The 20,259-nt window shown below is 41.6% G+C and overlaps 1 protein-coding gene across 4 annotated transcripts in view; it reads right to left on the reverse strand.

Moving 5' to 3' along the window:
* FAT1 (FAT atypical cadherin 1) overlaps positions 1-20,259 on the reverse strand; it is a 148,168-nt gene that overhangs the window by 72,353 nt on the left and 55,556 nt on the right. For all 4 annotated transcript variants that reach the window (XM_025384996.1, XM_025384995.1, XM_025384994.1 and 1 more), the window contains exon 3: positions 1,880-2,194. In XM_025384996.1, the coding sequence (XP_025240781.1) occupies positions 1,880-2,194 (315 nt within the window). The remainder of the gene's footprint in view (positions 1-1,879; positions 2,195-20,259) is intronic.

Consider the following 20,259-nt stretch of genomic DNA (forward strand, 5'->3'; position numbering starts at 1 on the left):
CACAAGCCCCTCATTCCAGAGAGGGTCCCGCTCCACATCCTGGAGGCGGAAACGCTGCAGACAGAGGCCAAGAATCTGAAGAGACAGGCCTCTGTCAACCACATGTTGACATGGCTGTCCGTGCGTCCATCACGCCTAGGTAATGAAGTCTCCGTAAAAGGCCCAAGAAAGCAGAGTTCAGAGTTTCTGGCCGCTGAACACGAGGAGGCTACAGGAAGGTGAACAAGAACTCACCCAGGTGCTGGGAGGGCGGTGCCCCCAACTCCACTGGGACAGAAGGCCTGTGCGTGGGACCCTGGCAGACTTTGCCCCCGTGTATCTCTTCATCTGGCTGTTTATTGGTATCCTTCAAAATATCCTTTGTCATAACCAGGTAAATGTAAGTGTTTCCCTGAGTTCTGTGAGCTGTTCTAATAAAGTAACAGAACCCAAAGAGAGGTCACGCGAACCCTCACTTGGAGCTGGTCCGTCAGGAGTTTCGGAGGCCTGGGCTTGCAGCTGGGGGGAGGAAGGGAACACTCTTGGGAACTGAGAATCTGAGGCTGTCCAGGCAAGAAAACCCGTCAGAATTGAATGAGAGCTCCCAAGGTGCGTGCTGCTCGGTGTACGTGGAGTCTGCCCCCAGCCCCCCAAGCACACGCTTGTTCACAGACATCTTCTGTGATGATGATTGCTGGGGTCTGGGAAGAGGATAGGAAAACATGTCTTTGAGGGTTTTTGTTCACACTCACATTGCATCAACCAAGGCTTTTACTTCTAGATTTCTCTCTCGAGGTCTGGGACTGCACTAGAGAGGCATACATTCTGGTCTCCAAATGCGTCCTCACAATGCTTATACACTTCTGACTTTCTTATGTTTGGCCATGCCTTCTGATTTTTCAGCACTTAGTTTTTAACTCACTTTTCCTTTATTTCACAAGGAGGGTGAACGCAGTTATCACTTGTGCAGTAAGGAACAAAGATTAGAAGTTTATAAAAATTTTGGAGGAGGATCTTGAGGTCAAGGAGCTGTCTTCTGGGAAGCAGGGGAGTCGGTCACAGACATCGATGGAAAAAATGTTAGAAGCAAAAGGCCTGGGGTGTCATTTCAGGAAAGCAACCGCTTCCAGTCTGAAAACTGTTTAATCCCAATCCCTTACCACCTGCACATACAGCACTGCTCTATGGGAGAACCTTAAAACATTACAAAACTAGCGAACTGTGAAATAAACTCTTTTAATATTCTTTACAAAAAGTGGACTTAGAACAATTCAAATTCTTAGCAGCAGTAGAATTTGCTGTAAATTTAAGATATATCACTAATTTAGGAGCTATTATTGAAATAACAATGTTTGCTTTTTAACCTGAAAGTGAAACCCTACTAATGAGCATAATTGTAAAACAGCTTTATAAAAGCAAACTCAAAGTTAAAAAAGCTAATTTTTTTTTTTTTTTTGAGACGGAGTCTTGCTCTGTCGCTGGAGTGCAGTGGCACCATCTCAGCTCACTGCAAGCTCTGCCTCCCGGGTTCAAGCCATTGCCATTCTCCTGCCTCAGCCTCCCGAGTAGCTGGGACTACAGGCGCCTGCCACCACGCCCAGCTAATTTTTTGTACTTTTAGTAGAGATGGGGTTTCACCGTGTTAGCCAGGATAGTCTCGATCTCCTGACCTTGTGGTCCACCTGCCTAGGCCTCCCAAAGTGCTGGGATTACAGGCGTGAGCCACCACACCCAGTTAGGCTAAATTTTTATCCAAAATAAAGGCTTATTTTGAATAATTCAAAAGGAAAACAATTTAACAAAAAACGAAAGTATGTAACAGATCAATGCTAATTCTTACTTTTCCCCCTAACAGAAGAGCATAAGCATGAACGTTGCACACAGCAGTATTAACACATACCTGTTTTAGGATGTACTGCGAAGAACCCCTGTGGATTTCCACTTGTAATTCTGTACACGAGCTTGTCATTAGAGCTCAAATCCGGATCGAATGCCTCGATCTGGACCACAGACACATCTTTAGGAGAATTTTCCAAGATTTCTGGGTAATAAACAGGCTCTGATGTCTGTGGGGCATTGTCATTGACATCCTCAACCTCTATGTAGATCTCTATAAACGATGAAAGAGGCACGACACCCTGATCGGTTGCAAAGACTGTTAGCCAATAATGGGAGGTTGATTCACGGTCCAGTCGATCTGACGTCTCTATGATACCTAGAGAGAAAAAAGAAAAACGGAAAGCAGCACGTCAACAACCAAAACTGCCAGCTTGAGAAAGTGTCAACAACTCCGGCTTACTGAGGGCTTTATATGCCTCTTACTAGGTGCATAACCTTGAGCAAGGTCACTAGCCTTTCTGTGACTCAGCTTCCTTTCTTCTAAAATGGAGAAAACCATAGTATGTTCAACTAACATGCGTATAATGGTTAGAACACTTGGCACATAATACAAGCTATGAAAGTGTTTGTTATTAGAATCAGGTGTCAGGCACTAAATGGCGCACTTTAAAAATATTATCTCATTGAAGTGTCAAAATAGGTGAGCACTAAGAGATCATCCAACGGCCCAACACTTCATTTTTTGATACGTGAAGTTTATAGTTGGTTGAGAGGTGTGCTGACTTTCCTGGAGGCTACTCAGGACGCCAGAGCCATGGCCCAGATCTCAGACCCCACAGTCCAGCAACCCCGCTCCCCACGCTGTGTCCGTGTGGCGGCCACTGTCTAAGGAAAAAGGCAGGAGCAGCAGCATCCTCCGGGCAGCTCGGTCTGCACACATACCCCTTCTCACAGTGGGAAAGGAAACAAAGTGCAACCTTCGAAGTCCACAATAACGGGCTGCTCAGATCTCCTGAGTGTTGAGGTCCTTCCATTTCTTTCAATCGCCTCAAACAAATGGGAAGACAACCAGCATGCTATAAAAATATAAACTCTTCAGCTATACTATAAACTCCAAAAGGGCAGAGGCCACGTCATCTTAAATACCAGTATCCCCAGCACCTTACATAAAGCACAATGATGTATTAAATACACAAGTGAAATACCGAAGTATCTTATACAGGGTTGATAGAGAAAAGTCCTCAACTGGGACCCAAACTAGGATACATTTCTTAGTAAGTCAACTAGCAAGAGATGAAATTGTATGATTACAAAGAGGGTTCGAGTATCTGTCATGTTTTGGTCCAGCCACTGAAACCAGTCAAAACTTAACTTCAAGCCAGGAGTTACCTCCTCTGGGGATAAGAGGCAGAAATAGCCATTTCTCTTTGGCAAGTCCCACCTTTTTATTCAGTGGTGCCGTCTCGCCCTTTGTCTACCAGAAACATCTCACTGCACTTGTTCTCACGGACCGATCACTCGGAACTAACAATACTGCCCGTGTTCCGCACCACGGTACAGGCTGGACTCTGCAAATGTTGAAGCTCTAGAATCCCTGAAGTTTCCCATTAAACGCAAAATACTGTGAGAAAAATAACCAATTACCAATTTCACCTGTGCTCAGCAATGACACATTTAGTTGACAAAAATACACTGTTGTAATTCATAATTTTGATCACACAAAATCAAACATTAACTTACTCCAGGTTAAAATTAAATATAACTTACTCCAGGCTAATATCAGAAAAACTCATTTTTTGAAGGAAGGATAATTATATCTAATACCCCCAAAAGGACTTACAACTTAAAAATAGAAAACTTAGCTAAATAAAATGTGAAATTAACGAATCTTTATTGCCATTCAAAAGCATTACAATGATTTGTTATTGTTTCATTAATTCATACTGAACCTTCAGAAAGGCTGTAGAATACTGCTTCTAGAAACATGGAAGAAACCTCAGAACCAAACAAAAAGGACCTAACTGGTTCCTCTGCACAGCAGACAACTGAAAATGAGCTCAAACATATTTCCCTTGTTCTCTAACCTAAGCATAACCTACGCACACTCAACTGGTCTGCTAAATTAACAAAATTATATCTGTCTGTAGGCGCAAATAATAACCTTTCCGTTTCTCTGATTCATCACATCTATCCACAGATACAAAGACGTCAGGGGATAACAGAATGTTCTCTCCGGGAGGATCACACATTAACAAAACATACACAGCTCCCCCCTGTGCTGCCTCTTCATTAAAATGCAATAAAATTCACTTGACAGGTGAAGTGTTATTAGGAAATCTCAAGAAGACAGGTACATGGTGCTTTTATCTACCTTTTTTGAGTTCTAATCCTCCAACAGTTCATGCTTTTATCTACTGTTTTAAAATGTGCCCCTCCAAATGTGACATACAGGCATTTAAAAATGGTAATTACGGAAACAATTTGCTCAGTGTTTACTAAATGTCAGGCCCTGTGGTAAGTGTCTCATATGCATTATCTTCTATAATCTTTACATCCAGCCTGCCTAGATATGTGATGCTATTAACTCCATTTCACTAAAGAAAAACTCAGATTGAGAGAGATGAGGAACCTTCCCAGGGCCACGGTGAATGGCAGAGCTGGAGTGTGGATACCACAAATCTCTGTCTTCAGCACCAGCAACATCCTTGTCAGTCCTATGGCTGTTATGACAAAAGAGTAAGCAAAACTTAATGTGGTAGTTCGGGAAAGGTGAGTCAAACTTCCTACTTCATCCATCTGAAGTAGGAATGTATTAAATGTTCACTCCTACACAATAGCTTTCTCTTTTTTTTTTGAGATGGAGTCTTGCTCTGTCGCCCAGGCTGGAGTGTAGTGGCCGGATCTCGGCTCACTGCAAGCTCTGCCTCCCGGGTTCACGCCATTCTCCTGCCTCAGCCTCCCGAGTAGCTAGGACTACAGGCGCCACCACCTCACCCGGCTAGTTTTTTTTTGTATTTTTTAGTAGAGACGGGGTTTCACTGTGTTAGCCAGGATGGTCTCGATCTCCTGACCTCGTGATCCGCCCGTCTCGGCCTCCCAAAGTGCTGGGATTACAGGCTTGAGCCACCGCGCCCGGCCTCACAATAGCTTTCTCTAATCTCAAGGGAAAAAAGAAATAGAAATGGAAATATATCACCAGCACATCTGAGGTGTGCAATCACAGCCAGAAACAGCTACGATTTTCCATCGTGCCCTATTTCTAGTTTGGGCCGTAAGCGTCCAGACTGCAGTGTGTAATTCTACGAGGCTTCTGCTGGAAGCGGTCCCTGCTGACCCAGCCACTGCACCACCAAGGGGTGGGGGACGGCCACGTCCATCAGGAGGGGACGGTCAGAGTCCCCGGTAATCTGTGGATATTACTAAAGGTTAAGACTGACGCGACAAAGTGGCTCTATTCAAATATGGGAGAAAACTAGGATTGCGTAATTTGCAGGTAAAACAGTCAATATGAACGAGTGAGATGCTGGATGTCCCTATTGCGTGAATTCATGACTGTGTACTTTCAGAATGCCTATCGTGACTGCTGAGATAAGCTTCTGCTTCGATGCATTTTAATTATTACCTCTTTGTAAAATAAAAAAATTATTGAATACAACTTAAGGAGAACTATAAATTTCAACTGCCAAAGGGAAAGGAGGGCACGTCGAAGAATCTCATCTTGTAACCAAAATCCTCAGATTCCTCATGGACGCCAATCACGTTACTAGATGCTTTACATGCACTAAATCACTGAAAGAACATGGAAGTTGCATGATTTTCATCCCCGCTTTAAACATGAGGAAAGAGAAGCTTAGATCCATTAAGAAACTTGCTTAAGCCCTGGAGTGAGGAGGAAACATGGCCAGGGTCAACAGCTAACTGGTGGGATCTGGAGCTGAGCTGGACGGTCGGACTCCAGGCCTCAGGGTCTTCTCCACTGGGCGGTGGGCCGTCACCACCATCAATCAACAGCAACACTGTGGGACACCAAAGGTGCTGGGGACCTGGTGGGGCTACAACCATGAGGAAAGGCCACAAGGAGCTTCCCAGTGTGGAAAGAAGGGTGCTCCTCATTCGCGCAGGACAACAGAGAGGAGAGGATCTGAGGACTCGGCTCAGAGTTTCGGGGTTCAGTACCTAAGCGCTATTCTAGTCACGGCAGAAAACCTTTGTATATGCACAAAGTGGGTGGAGGGAAGCCTTAAGCATGCCAAGCTACTTTGTTTTCCGCTTTTTAATCTGTCAACCCAGTTGCAAGATGCCCTCTTCGGGAGCCCCGGGCAGAAACTTCCCGTGGACCTATCGCGCTAGCCCGAGATCTCTAGGTCAAATCCCTGAAGCTTCCCACCTTGAATCGGGGGCAGGACGAAGGTCCAGGATGGCTGAGTGAGAGTCTAGAGAATGTGCGAAGAAAGACCAGGGGCAGAGCTAGCCTTCGCCATCTCAAAATCAAGCATTAGACTGGGAACGCCTTCAAAACCCTCCAGGGCAACCCCCTTGTTCTTAAAGAACGTTGAAATGATTTGTCCAACTCCAAGAAGCTAAACAGGTGTCGTTCAGAACCCAGAGTGAAGGATCTCCTTAATCAGGGGTTCATCCCGATCCAAACCATTCTTCAAGGGAGCCCTGGTTTCTGCAGGGAGCAACACACCAGCTGTCTCCGAGTCTGACCCAAAGCTGCCTTTGTTAAGTCACTAGGAGTTCTTGTTCCTACACTTTACCATCCTTTCCCCAGTCCTTCCTAAAGCCTCAACTGGCATTTACAGATTACAGACAGATTTCTTCTGTAACTTTAGCAGTTACCTCAGTTCCATAAAGGAAACAAATTTTCACATTTCCATCAGGAAGACTTCTAATTAGTGCCTTTAACACAGAGAAAAACAAAAATAAAACTAAGGACGTCCAGCCGTCACTGGATGTGAATCAAACTGTGGTCATTCTCAAACCTCTATCCCAATCTATTTCTCTTAATCCATGAATGTCTACCAATCAACTTTCAGTAAGTACTTTTTTTATAGAGTGGGTTATAAACTCATGCTGGAGACAAAAGGAACCAACAAAAACTATAGTTTTTACAGGTATCTTTCTATTTACACATATTCACTACCTCATCTGTTTGGGCACCTATGTATATCCACCCCCACACTCTCCTCCGTGATCTCCCTCCTGTCTTCAGCATCTCCTTGTCTCTGCGCTCCCTTCCTTCTACCTTTCTGAAAGCAAACACAGCATGCAGCCAGAAGGTGTGTGGGCCCAGGCTGTGAGGAGGGAGGGGTGCAGCCCAGGCCTTCCGCAGGATTCCCTTCACCCAGACGCCAGGAGCAACGAGCCGTGAGAGGGGTGACGCGGAAACTCCGCCACTCCTGTCAGGAGGTCGCCACGCACACGCAGTGCGAGCGGTCATGATGCTGCTGCGTGATGCTATGACGTGAATTTGGAGCACAGAAGACAGGCTGAGACAGGCTTCTTACGTGTGCCACTCAGCAGTGCCATCAGAAGTCACGCCTTTACTGGAATGAAGCATTACGGAAGGAATAAATGCCTAGCTTTCCAACCTTGAGAATACAATGAAGTTGTTAATAACCCAAAAAATCTGAAAGAAGCTGGAAATTTGGAGTTATTAAGTAAGAATATTTATCATTCCAAACATACATACTCTCCAGGATTTCAAATCCACCACCAGATGTCACTATGGAAACTCATTTTAAATATGCATACAGTGGAGAACTAGATTGAAGGGGAAAATGTAATTTCTAAAAGAGCTTGACCAATATAGTTGAAAATACAGTTCACAGCAAAATTTCTTTATGGAAGGATTCATTAATGCCCACTTATTTAATTAAACAGATACTGCTGTCTTTCCACAGCCTGATTATTCAAAGGTTATAGGGTTGCTCCAATAAATGGTTCAAAAGTAAATCAAAGTTTGAACTAACTCTACACTCCCTGCCACTGCTGGCTACTGCTGCTGTTACGGAAGAGTCCGGGATCAGGAAGGGCCAGCATTCCCTCCAGCTGACACAGGTGGAACAGGACTCCGACAACACAGTGATTTTTAAGGCAAAAATAAAGTTACAGCTATGATGTGTGCCGAAAATAATTTAACTGATTCAAATTCCCATGGCCACAGAGTACCTTTCCTCTGAGAATTTTCCTATTTTCTTTGTTTAACAGGCCTTGGTTCCCAGTCAAGCCTTAATGCCAAGGCTTTCAACAAAGCCTTGTTATTTCTGATTCTTCAGCTATTTCAGCTCAAAAATACTTATCATCAGCAACAACCCAGCACCATAAATGTGCAATATATCACGTCACATACTTAATTTTTTAAACTTTTCATACAATTGCTTAAGGCAGCAACTGTATTAAAAGCTGCTTTGTTCACTCACAAGAAAACCTTAAATGGGAGATATAATTTTAATGATATTTTCCCTCCAGGCAGCAACAGACTACTAGAAACTCTTTTCTCCAATTCAGTATCCTCAGCGTAAACAGAGTAACTCTTTTGAAAATAAGCATTTTCCCAAATATGAAAACAATACTCACTGAAAAAGAGGCATACCACCAACACACTGGAGAGCCAATCTCTCTGTCGCTGCAATTAATCTATAATCGGTTATTCCATTTTTCCTGCTAATTATGCAAAGACTAAACATCTCCGAATTGTCATATTACACGTTAATCACTAAAAGACAACAATTCTTCCTTAAAATCAAATTTTAAAAGTAGACTGTAAGCCTCCTATTAGAATGCAAACTTTTTAAGGACAAAGAATTGCTATGTGTTTGGTTCAAGGCCGGGTCAATAGTGAGTGCTTAAGAAGCAGGTGTTAAAAGAAGGCTGTCCATTACACACAAGGAAAGGATGAGAAACAGTCACAAGCAAGAGAAGCCCAGAGAGAGGTAACTAAATGTCATGTGGGAGCCTGGACCACAGAAGGCACCTTAGGTAAGAACTCAGAAAATCTGCATGTATTATGGAAATGTCACGTGGGAGCCTGGACCACAGAAGGCACCTTAGGTAAGAACTCAGAAAATCTGCATGTGTTATGGACTTTAGTTAGTAACAATGTACCAACACCGATTCTGTAATTGTAACATCTTACATGCTAATGTAAGACGTCAACAACAGGCGAAGGGGGGCAGGGAGCAGGGAGTTACATGAGCGCTCTACCTTCTGCTCCACTTTTCTGCAAATGTTTTATTTTTTTAAAAAGGTTGTCTATGAGAGCTCATAATATGTAGATTGTTTCCTTCAATTAAAAACTTTTTTGAACTTACCTGTTTTTAATCTCCTTTTCATTAAATACTAGATTTACACTGATAATGTTAATATTTCTACATCTTGATGATACCTTGAGAGAGCCTCATGTGTGTATAAGAAACTTTACATGTTAAAGGCTAAAGATTTAAATAACAATCTAATTCAAAATATAATTTACTGTAAATTAAGAAAAAATTATTACTTGTTTTGCCTATTATATACGAAGAACAGCTGTAAAATGAGTTTAATATAAAAAGCAAAATTTCTGCAATTTAGCCTTTCTTTAAAATAACTGGGCCGGGCATGGTGGCTCATGCCTGTAATCCCAGCACTTTGGGGGACGGAGGCCAGCGATCACCTGAGGTCAGGAGTTAAAGACCAGCCTGGCCAACATGTTGAAACCGCATCTCTACTAAAAATACAAAAAATTAGCTGGGCGAGGTAGCGGGCGCCTGTAATCCCAGTTACTCGGGAGGCTGAGGCAGAAGAATCACTTGAACCCGGAAGGCAGAGGTTGCGGTGAGTTGATCTAGTGTCATCGCACTCCAGCCTGGGCAACAAGAGTGAAATTCCATCTCAAAAAAAATAAATAAAAATAACGATACCAGTTTGACATGCAGTATTATCTCATAAATCAAAACATTTGAATTCTTTTAGAAACAATACAGTAGATCGTGTGTGCGCGTGTGTGTGTGTGTAAATATACATTTAATGTTCTTGCTTCTGCCATCAGCTGGCAAAGTTATGTTACTACTGTGGACTAAAACAGAACAAGAAATGAAAAAAGAGGAGTCTATTGGGCTGAAGGCATTTAGGACTCTAATAATGGCTATTCAGTCTACTTTCTCAGGGAATGACACAGGAAATGCTCTCAGAACTAAAATCAACATTTTTTACTTTCCTTTCACCCAAAGTTTATAAGATATTACTATTTACTTCACTGGAGTTGCTAATCATAAAACATAAGGAATATGTAAAGACCGATGTTTAATGGTTTATTTTGCAAGAGAAGGAGAAAAACAAGTTCTAGTACTTTTAAAAACAGAATGTTCTATTATGTGTCTATACGTATATTAATAATTAAAATTTTAATTGCTAGAGACCACTTCTATAAATATTTTATGCTTTTCATAATAAAAAAAAGTCAAAATAAGTAAAAGAAAATAAGTCAACTAAGAAGCATCCCTCACGGGCCAAACTGCTAGGCAGTATACTCGTGTACCGTACAGATACCCCCGCCCCCTTACTGATAAAAACACAGTAAATCACGTATAATTTCCTTCTCTCCAGTTTAACTGAAGTCATGTCAGTGACCACCACGACCCAATATTTCAAAACCAGGGATGCGCCATGAGTGCTATTTTGTGAGAAGCCATTTGTATTGTGAGCAGACTCAGAGGTCCGATGATGACTGATGGGGATGGCAACATATATGGACTCATGATACAGCAGAGAAGAACTTCTTAGACATCAGCTCATTTACTCCTTACAGCAACCCTAAGAAGTAGTAGGTAACCTTATCATATCCTATTTCATAGAGAGGAAACAGTACAAGCAACCTGCCGGAAGTCACACAGTTCATTAGCGGGGAACTGGGATTCCACCCTAAAAGTCAGGTTCCAGACAACCGTGCTAAACGCTTTGGAGTCTCTGGCTGCCCCTCAGTTGGAGCCAAGATTACGGGCAACTGAACGCAACCTGCAAACTTCACCAGAGAAGCTGTGACTTGAATGCAATCCAGAAATGTAGCTGCCAGACGCTGTTTTCCCAACATTTGAAAATCTGGGCTAAAGTGAGTTTCATTATATCAGGAGGGAAAAGGAATGGACTTATTATATGACGGTACATACACAGCTTTAAAAAAGAAAACATATATATTAATTACATGGAAGAATGTCAGTGATACAGAAATTGAGTGAAAAATATAAATGCATAATAATATATAAAATATGATGTTTGTTACTGCTGTTCAGAAAAATTTTTTTAAACACACATACGCAATTATACATGCAGAGGAAAAAGTTCTGAAATAAACAAGATGATCAGCAGATAAAATCAATCCAGTGAACAGCAACTTTTTAATCTGTAAATTTCTGTAACCATGGATTTAAAAATCTGTATTTAAAATGTATACAATAAAAGTCAAACAAAACAATATCTGCAGCCCAATATCAGAAGGTTTTATGTATAGAACCTTCCTGTTTTATTTTTCTGTATGTCTTAGATGTACTTTCACTTTTAAGTATTTCTGCTTCATTAAAGCTGAGTAGATGTATGACAATGGACATTCTGGCAGCTTCGATAACTAACACTCAAGTATTATATATGTAACCTACTTACACAAAGCTTTAGGTCTAAGAAATTCTATAATCACATTGTCCAGAGTTAGATCGTAAGTCAATGATAAAAGGAAAAGCAAAAACGCAACTGTCACTGTTTCCATTATCTAGATTGCCCATTTAAATCATTTTAATTAAAACATATACCTATCAATTCTTTTAATTAAAATTGCTGCAATCACTTTAAAATTAGCTGAGGAAGCTTTCTGACTTGCAAACTTACGAAAACGTATTATTAAGTGCATAATCAGATTTTAAGCATCATGTTTCAAGGCCAGGGATTTCTTTAGCTCTGCAAAGAGTCGTTGCCAGGGTAAGCTCTGCTAAACCATGTCGTCCCACTTTGTTGAGGAATGATTCCAAGTTCGGACTTCCCTGTCAGAATCATTAATATTGTTAATGATGGCTTTTGTGGATAAGCTCTCCTTTTAAAGAGGATCACCCTTGGGTAGCAACACTTATCATCTGGACGCCTATTAATTGGATAAAATGACACCCACAAGACAGCCTTTGGGGCATTGAGATACAGAGGACATATTTTACCTGCCAGTGGCAATGCTTCTAGAAGTCTGTTGTAAATTTCAGAAGATACACAATTTCAGTGTTGACTACTCCTCCCACCTTACACGGACTGGACGCAAAAGCTTTAATATGCCCTATTGTTTAATCTTCACAATTCATTGGTTAGCCCAGTGGTCTCTCCTCATTTTCCACACTCAGAAGCAGAGGCTTACGGCTCAAAAGTCACTGGTCTAAAGTTATTTACCCAGTAATAAAGTAACCAACGAATTAACGGATTACCTTACCAGTTAGTCATCTTAGAGCTTTGCATCTAATAACTTAGCCCGAAAAGTTAAGGGAGTCATCCTAAGTTATCCAACTTTAGTAGCAGAGAAGCCAGAACCCCAAACCTGACTGGCTCCAGAGCCCACACATAAAACCACAGGATACTATGAGACGCAGAGCTGTGATTCAACAGTCAGGTCTGACTCTCCTCAATCAATCACTGTTAGTGGAAAAACAGGCAACACCAAGGTGGACTAGCACTTGCCTGTGGTGAGGAGCGATGGAACTTAAATTATAACTCAACTAAAGGAAGGCCAAACAGATCCATGTACAAAGTTCAAGAACTCCATGTGACCTGGACCATTTAGGATAGAAAAGAAAAAAGGATATAAAAAAAGGATCCAACATTGCTCTCTATTTAGGAAGTTACTGTGTTTATCATATCATCTTTATGTATTAAAATGCAGCCAGGTACAGTGGTTCAGGCCTGTAATCCCAACACTTTGGAAGGCTGAGGTGGGTGGATCACTTGGGCCCAAGAATTTGAGTATAGCCTGGACAGCATGGCGAAACCTCGTCTTTACAAAAAATAAAAAAATTAGCTAAGCGTGGTGGCAGGCACCTGTAGTCCCAGCTACTTGGGTGCCTGAGGCAGGGGGATTGCTTGAGCCTGGTAGGTCAAGGTTGCAGTGAGCCGAGATGGTGCTGCTGCACTCAAGCCTGGGCAACAGAGTGAGACCTTGTCTCCAAGGAAAAAAAAAGAAAAAAAAAAAAAACAAAAAACAAAGAAAGAATGAAAGAAAGAAAAAAAAACTCACATAGGCTAAATTAATATTAACTGAAATATACTATGTGTAAGTAGATATAAGGCATTATACTAACAATACTGAATCTAACTGTGAGAATATCATAACTGAGTCTTGAATACTGTTATTAACTATAAAAAAACTGAGTGGTAGGTGGCAGATCTAGAGCTCTAAACTGTAAATCAGCTGTAAAAGTTTTGTGGCAGATCAACAGAAATGTTTTCAGGAAAAACCCTCTTCAGGAAAGAAATCTCATTAAAAAAAAAAAAAAAAAAAACTAGCCTCAGGCATGCTGGCGAGCCCTGTAGTACCAGCTACTCAGGAGGCTGAGGCAAGAGAATCGCTTGAACCCAGGAAGCGGAGGTTGCAGTGAGTTGAGACCGCACCACCGCACTCCACCCTGGGCAATTCAAAAAAAAAAAAAACAGCCAGATGTAGTGGCTCACGCCTGTAATTCCACCACTGTGCACTCTGGGAGGCTGAGTTGGGAGGATCACTTGAGCCCAGGAGTTCTAGACCAGGCTGGGCAACATGGCAAAACCCTGTCTCTATTAAAAATACATAAAAAATCTGTCAGGCATGGTGGCACACACCCGTAGTTCCAGGCTGAGGTGGGAGGATCACCGAGGCTGCAGTGAACCATGATCATACCACTGCACTCCAGCCCGGTGACAGAGGGAGACCCTGTCTAAAACACACACACACACACACACACACACACACACACACACCCCCAATTTTAAAAACCTGTACCTTATACTATCCTTCCTCTTCATCAACAAGTGACTTACTGTTGTTTGTACTGGCTTGGATCTTAATCTGGAACCTGGCATTACTGATTTACACCTGTTTTAATTCATTCAACACAAAATGAGTTTCTACCATGTGCCAGGTATGCTACAAATTGCAAAAGAAGCAAAAAGAAGAGCAAATGGGGTCTCATGAGAAGACAGTTAAATAAAAGAGTAATTTATTCCTTGGACCAGCAGAGAGAGAAGGAAAAGAAGGGTGCCTGTTTGAGAAGGGAAACATAGTATTTTAACAACGAGGTACCTTAAGAATTATTTTCCATTTATTATTTAAGTATCTTTTACACAAAGGCCAAATAAATCCTTTCTTCAGTTACGAGTTCCTGCTTGAATTTTATAATGCAATGTAATGAAGTGATTAAAAATAAATGTCAATTCATTTTGTGAAAAACAAAACAAGAAGAGGATATGCAAGAAAAATGGTGAGTTATACGGATGAGTTAATTTTATCTTCCTCCTGTTAATATTTTCTAATGTTTCTAGAAGAACTATATATGCATTATATAAAACTATTTTTTAAACCAACACGTATAAAGGGTTAATCTGAAGTACATTAGGAGAACTCAAGGAATTTCAGAAATGTAAAAGCAACTTCTAAAAGTTCAGAGTGACTTACAGGTTTTCCTAGGCTGAATAACAACTGGCTAAAGCACTTGTACTGCAAAGTGTGTTCCAGCATGAAGACAAGGCACTATTCAATGATTAAAATGTCAGTTGAAATGACTAAGCCTCATGCCAAACTCCTTCAAGCACTCCCTTGCTAAAGAAGGAATGGAATGAGATTCCTCCTGCTACAGTCAAGCACTGCATTGGTCACTGTATAAACAGAACTCTCTCCAAAGAGACAGTTGTCTCTGGAGTCCTAGAATGCACACAGCTGGCAGGAGAACCAGCTTCCCTGTGTCTAAGGTCTGTTTAGCACCTGCAAACAGATTACAAAACACAGAAAACCCCAACTATTGCTCTCACAATAAAACCTAAGAATTATATGCAATTCTGCTCTACAAAAAGGAAGGTGTGTTTTACAGGAAATGAATGCCGACTGAAGCAAATAAAAGTCCCATTGACTTTCTGGTCCCTGTGGTCATGGACTGTATGTATAAGCTGCCCCCCTGCCCATCCATTTCCAAGTAGCATTTTCCTTTACTCCAGCCTCCACTTTTATCAAATTTTTAAAAACTTTTTTCTATTAAATTTTATTTCAACCACAAAGCAGTTCTTAAATTTTAATTCAAATCTTTAAACTTTAAAAATCGCAAACTGAAGATGAACTATTTACAAGCAGTATTCAGCTACTTCTAATACCCAATCTGCTGCCAAACCCAATACCTGTAAGACCTCAGAAACTTAAGTTAGGTCAAGCTGACCTACTCATGAAGTGAATCGCTGACACTGATAACCTAGGAGAAACTCCAGGTATGTCCTTTTATGCTAACGCTTCATGTTAAATCAAACATCCCTATCTAATAATCTAAATGCACTGCAAGATTTGATGTTAAACCTTGCGAAGAATCTTCGTTAAAGCAAAACATCAATTTGTAAACGCATATTAATCCTGTAACTTGCTTGTTTTCTAAATTCAGGTTTTTGTTTTTTTCTTTTTATGAAGAATGGTGTAACATACTTAGATAACTGAAGATTTCTAATTTGGTACTTTTTTGAAATCACAAAAGAGGGCACACCTGTATGTATCAGATTCTAAAACTGAGAGGTAAGCAATTAGAATTCAACAAACCTCCTACGATACCCAGTATAGCCTCAGAAATGGAACACTCATAAGCAAGATTTCTTAGTGGTAACTGCGGGGCAGACAAATGAAGTATCTAATCTGCACTATTTTACGCAAACAGGAAACAAATCTCATGAAGTACTTTGAAACAGAATTTCAACAGGACGAAAACGGATTACTGCTAATTCATCAGTTTAGAGACTATGAAGACAATTCTTGCTGAAGACATTAAAACACTACGTAAGAATAGATTGGCAAGTCTCAAATAACTGTCATGTGTCTACATTACTAAAAATTAAAGCACAGAACTGAAACAAGAAAAAATGAAAAATAGAGAATCACTTCAGTAGTTCTTATATTATCTCTGTCCTTAACTTCCTCTGAGGGCAAAGTCGTTCATGAAGAGAGCTGTTCTTTAACAAAGTAATAATAAACGTTTCATCTGAGAGTGACATTTTCTTCTTTAATACTAACCATTAATAAAATAAAGTGATAACAGAAGACGTAGAATATAAAAATAAACATCACAGGGTTATCAAGCAGTTGAAGGTATTTGAAAAGTGTATACTCAAACTAACCACTAGAAAAAACAAATTCAAAAACACACAAATGTTCATTATAACACACTAGTTACAATTAAGTAGCAGGGTGGTTACTAAAATATATGTCTCAGAGAAGATAAAAATACAAATAAATAGCTAGGCGCAGTGGCTCATGCTGGTAATCCCAGCACTTTGTGAGGCCAACCTAGTAGGATCCTTGAGCCCAGCCTGGCCTATTGTATTAATTTATTATAATACTAAATATATATTTATTATCATAAATTAATGTAATAGAACATTATACAATATGTCATATTATAGATGAATATATTCTATTATCACTTTATTTTATACATGTATAGATATGTACATATATTACATATATTATGTCAATATCAATTATTATATGTTATGTATTATGTTATTAATATATTACTTATATATATTATATACATAAATATATATACATAGGCCTGCATGTAAGAAATTACAGGGGAATGGCGAGGCTGTGGAGGAACAGGAACGCTTTTACACTGTTGGTGGGAGCGTAAATTAGTTCAACCATTAGGGAAGACAGTGTGGCGATTCCTCAAGGATCTAGAACCAGAAATACAATTTGGCCCAGCCATCCCATTACTGGGTATATACCCAAAGGAATATTAATCATTCTACTATAAAGACACATGCACACGTATGTTTGCCGCAGCACTAGTCACAACAGCAAAGACATGGAACCAACCCAAATGCCCATCAGTGACAGACTAGATGAAAACGTGGTACATATACGCGATGGAATACTGCACGGTCACAAAAAGGAATGAGATCATGTGCCCCGTAATTTCCTCAGTGATTGGATCAATAAAAGTACCTTTTGTTTTAAAAAACATTCAGACTGCGTGCGGTAGCTCACACCTATAATCCCAGCACTTTGGGAGGCCAAGGTGGGCGGATCGCTTGAGCCCAGGAGTTCAAGACCACCCTGGGCAGCACTGTGAGATGCTGTCTTTATAAAAATTAAAATTAAAAAAAAAATGCAGCCTTTTGTCCTTGGTTCCTTCAACAGCTCCAGAATATAGAAGAGAATCTTGTTATTTTTGCCGGGCGCGGTGGCTCAAGCCTGTAATCCCAGCACTTTGGGAGGCCGAGACGGGCGGATCACAAGGTCAGGAGATCGAGACCATCCTGGCTAATACGGTGAAACCCCGGTGGATCACGAGGTCAGGAGATCGAGACCATCCTGGCTAACACGGTGAAACCCCGTCTCTACTAAGAAATACAAAAAACTAGCCGGGCGAGGTGGCGGGCGCCTGTAGTCCCAGCTACTCGGGAGGCTGAGGCCGGAGAATGGCGTGAACCCGGGAGGCGGAGCTTGCAGTGAGCTGAGATCCGGCCACTGCACTCCAGCCTGGGTGGCAGAGCGAGACTCCGTCTCAAAAAAAAAAAAAAAAAAAAAAAGAATCTTTTTATTTTTAACAAGCCCCTTTCAAGCATGCCTGGGCTTAAGTGAATGAAGTGATTTTTAGAAAATCACTATAACTACAGGATGGGGGCTGGCTGCTGGGGAACCCACCTGTGATTAAAGGGCTGGAACTCAGAGCCCCACCCCGCCCTCTAAGAAGGAAGAGGATCTGAAGGTTGAGTTGACCCCCACTGGCCAATGATTTTATTAACCTCACATATCTAATTAAGCCTCCATAAAACCCCTAAAGGACCCAGTGAGAGGGGCTTTCCAGAAGGTGAAAGGAACACATCCCCAGGCCAGGAGGGTGGTGCACCTCAGCTCCTCAGGAGGGACGCTCAGCACGTGCAACTTGGAACCCTTCCAGACCTTGCCCTAAGAATCGCTTCATCTGGCTTTGTTCATTTGTATCTTTTATAGTGAACCGTAAACATGTTTCCCTGAGCTTGGTGAACTGCTCTGGCAAATTAATGAAACCCAAGGAAGGGAACATGAGAAGCTGGTTTACAGCCACTCTGTCAGAAGCACGGGTGAAACAACCTGGAGGGTGCACATAGCATCGTAAGTGGGAGCCGTCTTGTGGGACTGGGCCTCACCCTGTGGGCTCTGTGACTGTCCCCAGGTAGATGGCATCGTAAGTGGGAGCCGTCTTATGGGACTGAGCCCCACCCTGTGGGCTCTGTGACTGTCCCCAGGTAGATGGCATCACAACTGAATTACAGGACACCCAGCTGGTGTCTGTGGCAGAAGTGATTGCTTGTTTAATGTGGGGGTCGGCTAGGAGCGGTGGCTCACACCTGTAATCCCAGTACTCTGGGAGGCCAAGGCAAGTGGATCACAAGGTCAGGAGATCAAGACCATCCTGGCTAACACGGTGAAACCCCATCTCTATTAAAAATACAAAAAATCAGCCGGGCGTGGTGGCTCATGCCTGTAATCCCAGCACTTTGGGAGACCAAGGCAGACGGATCACAAGGTCAGGAGATGGAGACCATCCTGGCTAACACGGTGAAACCCTGTCTCTACTAAAAACAAAAAACAACAACAAAAAAAACCCAAAAAATTAGCCGGGCGTGGTGGCGGCGCCTGTAGTCCCAGCTACTCAGGAGGCTGAGGCAGGAGAATGGCGTGAACCCAGGAGGCGGAGCTTGCAGTGAGCCGAGATGCACCACCGCACTCCAGTCTGGGTGACAGAGCTAGAGTCGCAAAAAAAAAAAAAAAAAAAATGTGGGGGTTGGGGACACATCTGGTGTCAGAAGCATGTTCTGAGAGTCTAATTCAGGAAACTGAGTTTGTTTTCTATCCATAGGCAGGAAGTATCTCACATCTTAATTAGAAAACTCTGCTTTTTCCAAAAACTAAATACAAATTCAACATAGGAAAAAAAACAGCATAGTACTTAAAACATTGTTGCCATTCCTAAAGCTCAGATATTTCCAGCTCATGACAGACGATCAGATATACAGGTTCAAAAGGCAAAGCATGCATGCTTTGTTATCAAGTCTACAGTTGTAAAGATGATTTTTGAAAAATGACTTTGTGCTAAACTCTTGAATAGAAATTGCCTTTTCATTCGGTAAGTTATGACAGAGGTGGTGAAGCAATCATATATTTTTTCCCACTTATTTTATTGCATTGGTTGGTTTGATGTAACAGGCTATTTATTAACATCTGAAACTCAAAAAAAATTTTTTAAAGGTGCCATCTAAACAACTACTTCAATTCTCAACCATAATTCACAGACCCAGTAAACTAACCTGTTTACCGCTAACTATTCCCAGTAACAGAAGATAATAAGTATTTTCCAATGCTTGCATTACATAATTAGAAAAGGGAAAAATCCCAACATGACGAAACTTAAAGCCTCGATTCACTTAACCTAATATTAAAGAAATTCTAAAGATGTTCACTTGATAAGCCTATTTTGAAATAATGCTGGCACATCCCTGGCTTTTATGATTATGATTATGATTATTATTATTATTGTTTTTTGAGACAGAGTCTCGCTCTGTCGCCCAGGCTGGAGTGCGGTGGTGCAATCTCGGCTCACTGCAAGCTCCGCCTCCCGTGTTCACGCCATTCTCCTGCCTCAGCCTCCCGAGTAGCTGGGACTACAGGCGCCGCCACCATGCCCGGCTAATTTTTTGTATTTTTAGTAGAGACGGGGTTTCACTGTGTTAGCCAGGCTGGTCTCGATCTCCTGACCTCATGATCCGCCCGCCTCGGCCTCCCAAAGTGCTGGGATTACAGGCCTGAGCCACCGCGCCCAGCCCCCTGGCTTTAATTATTGTCTTTAAAAAAGAAATACAATTCAACAGACTAACCTAATCTATTCAAAAGAGACATGCAAAGAGGTACTAGCGTTGAGAAGCAAAGGCTATGCCATCCTATTATGTTCTGCAGTAAGATAAAACTAAAAATTCAAGTAATATAGCATATAACAAAACCATGAAATCCGACTATGACTGAATGTATCACTGCTGGTGACACCACCGTGAAAGCACCGAACAGGCTTTAATCACACACGATGATTTCTGTAATGCTTCTCTCTTTAGGCACCACTCCTCCCTTGCCCATGTGGAAGGGAAGAAAACACGCCCAAACAGCTTTACAAAGGCACATGTAGCGGACGGCTGCCCTCCTACACGAACACTACCCTCATAACGTTCCAA

The sequence above is a fragment of the Theropithecus gelada genome, chromosome 5, assembly GCF_003255815.1.
Source record: "Theropithecus gelada isolate Dixy chromosome 5, Tgel_1.0, whole genome shotgun sequence".
NCBI classification, from domain to species: Eukaryota; Metazoa; Chordata; class Mammalia; order Primates; family Cercopithecidae; genus Theropithecus; species Theropithecus gelada.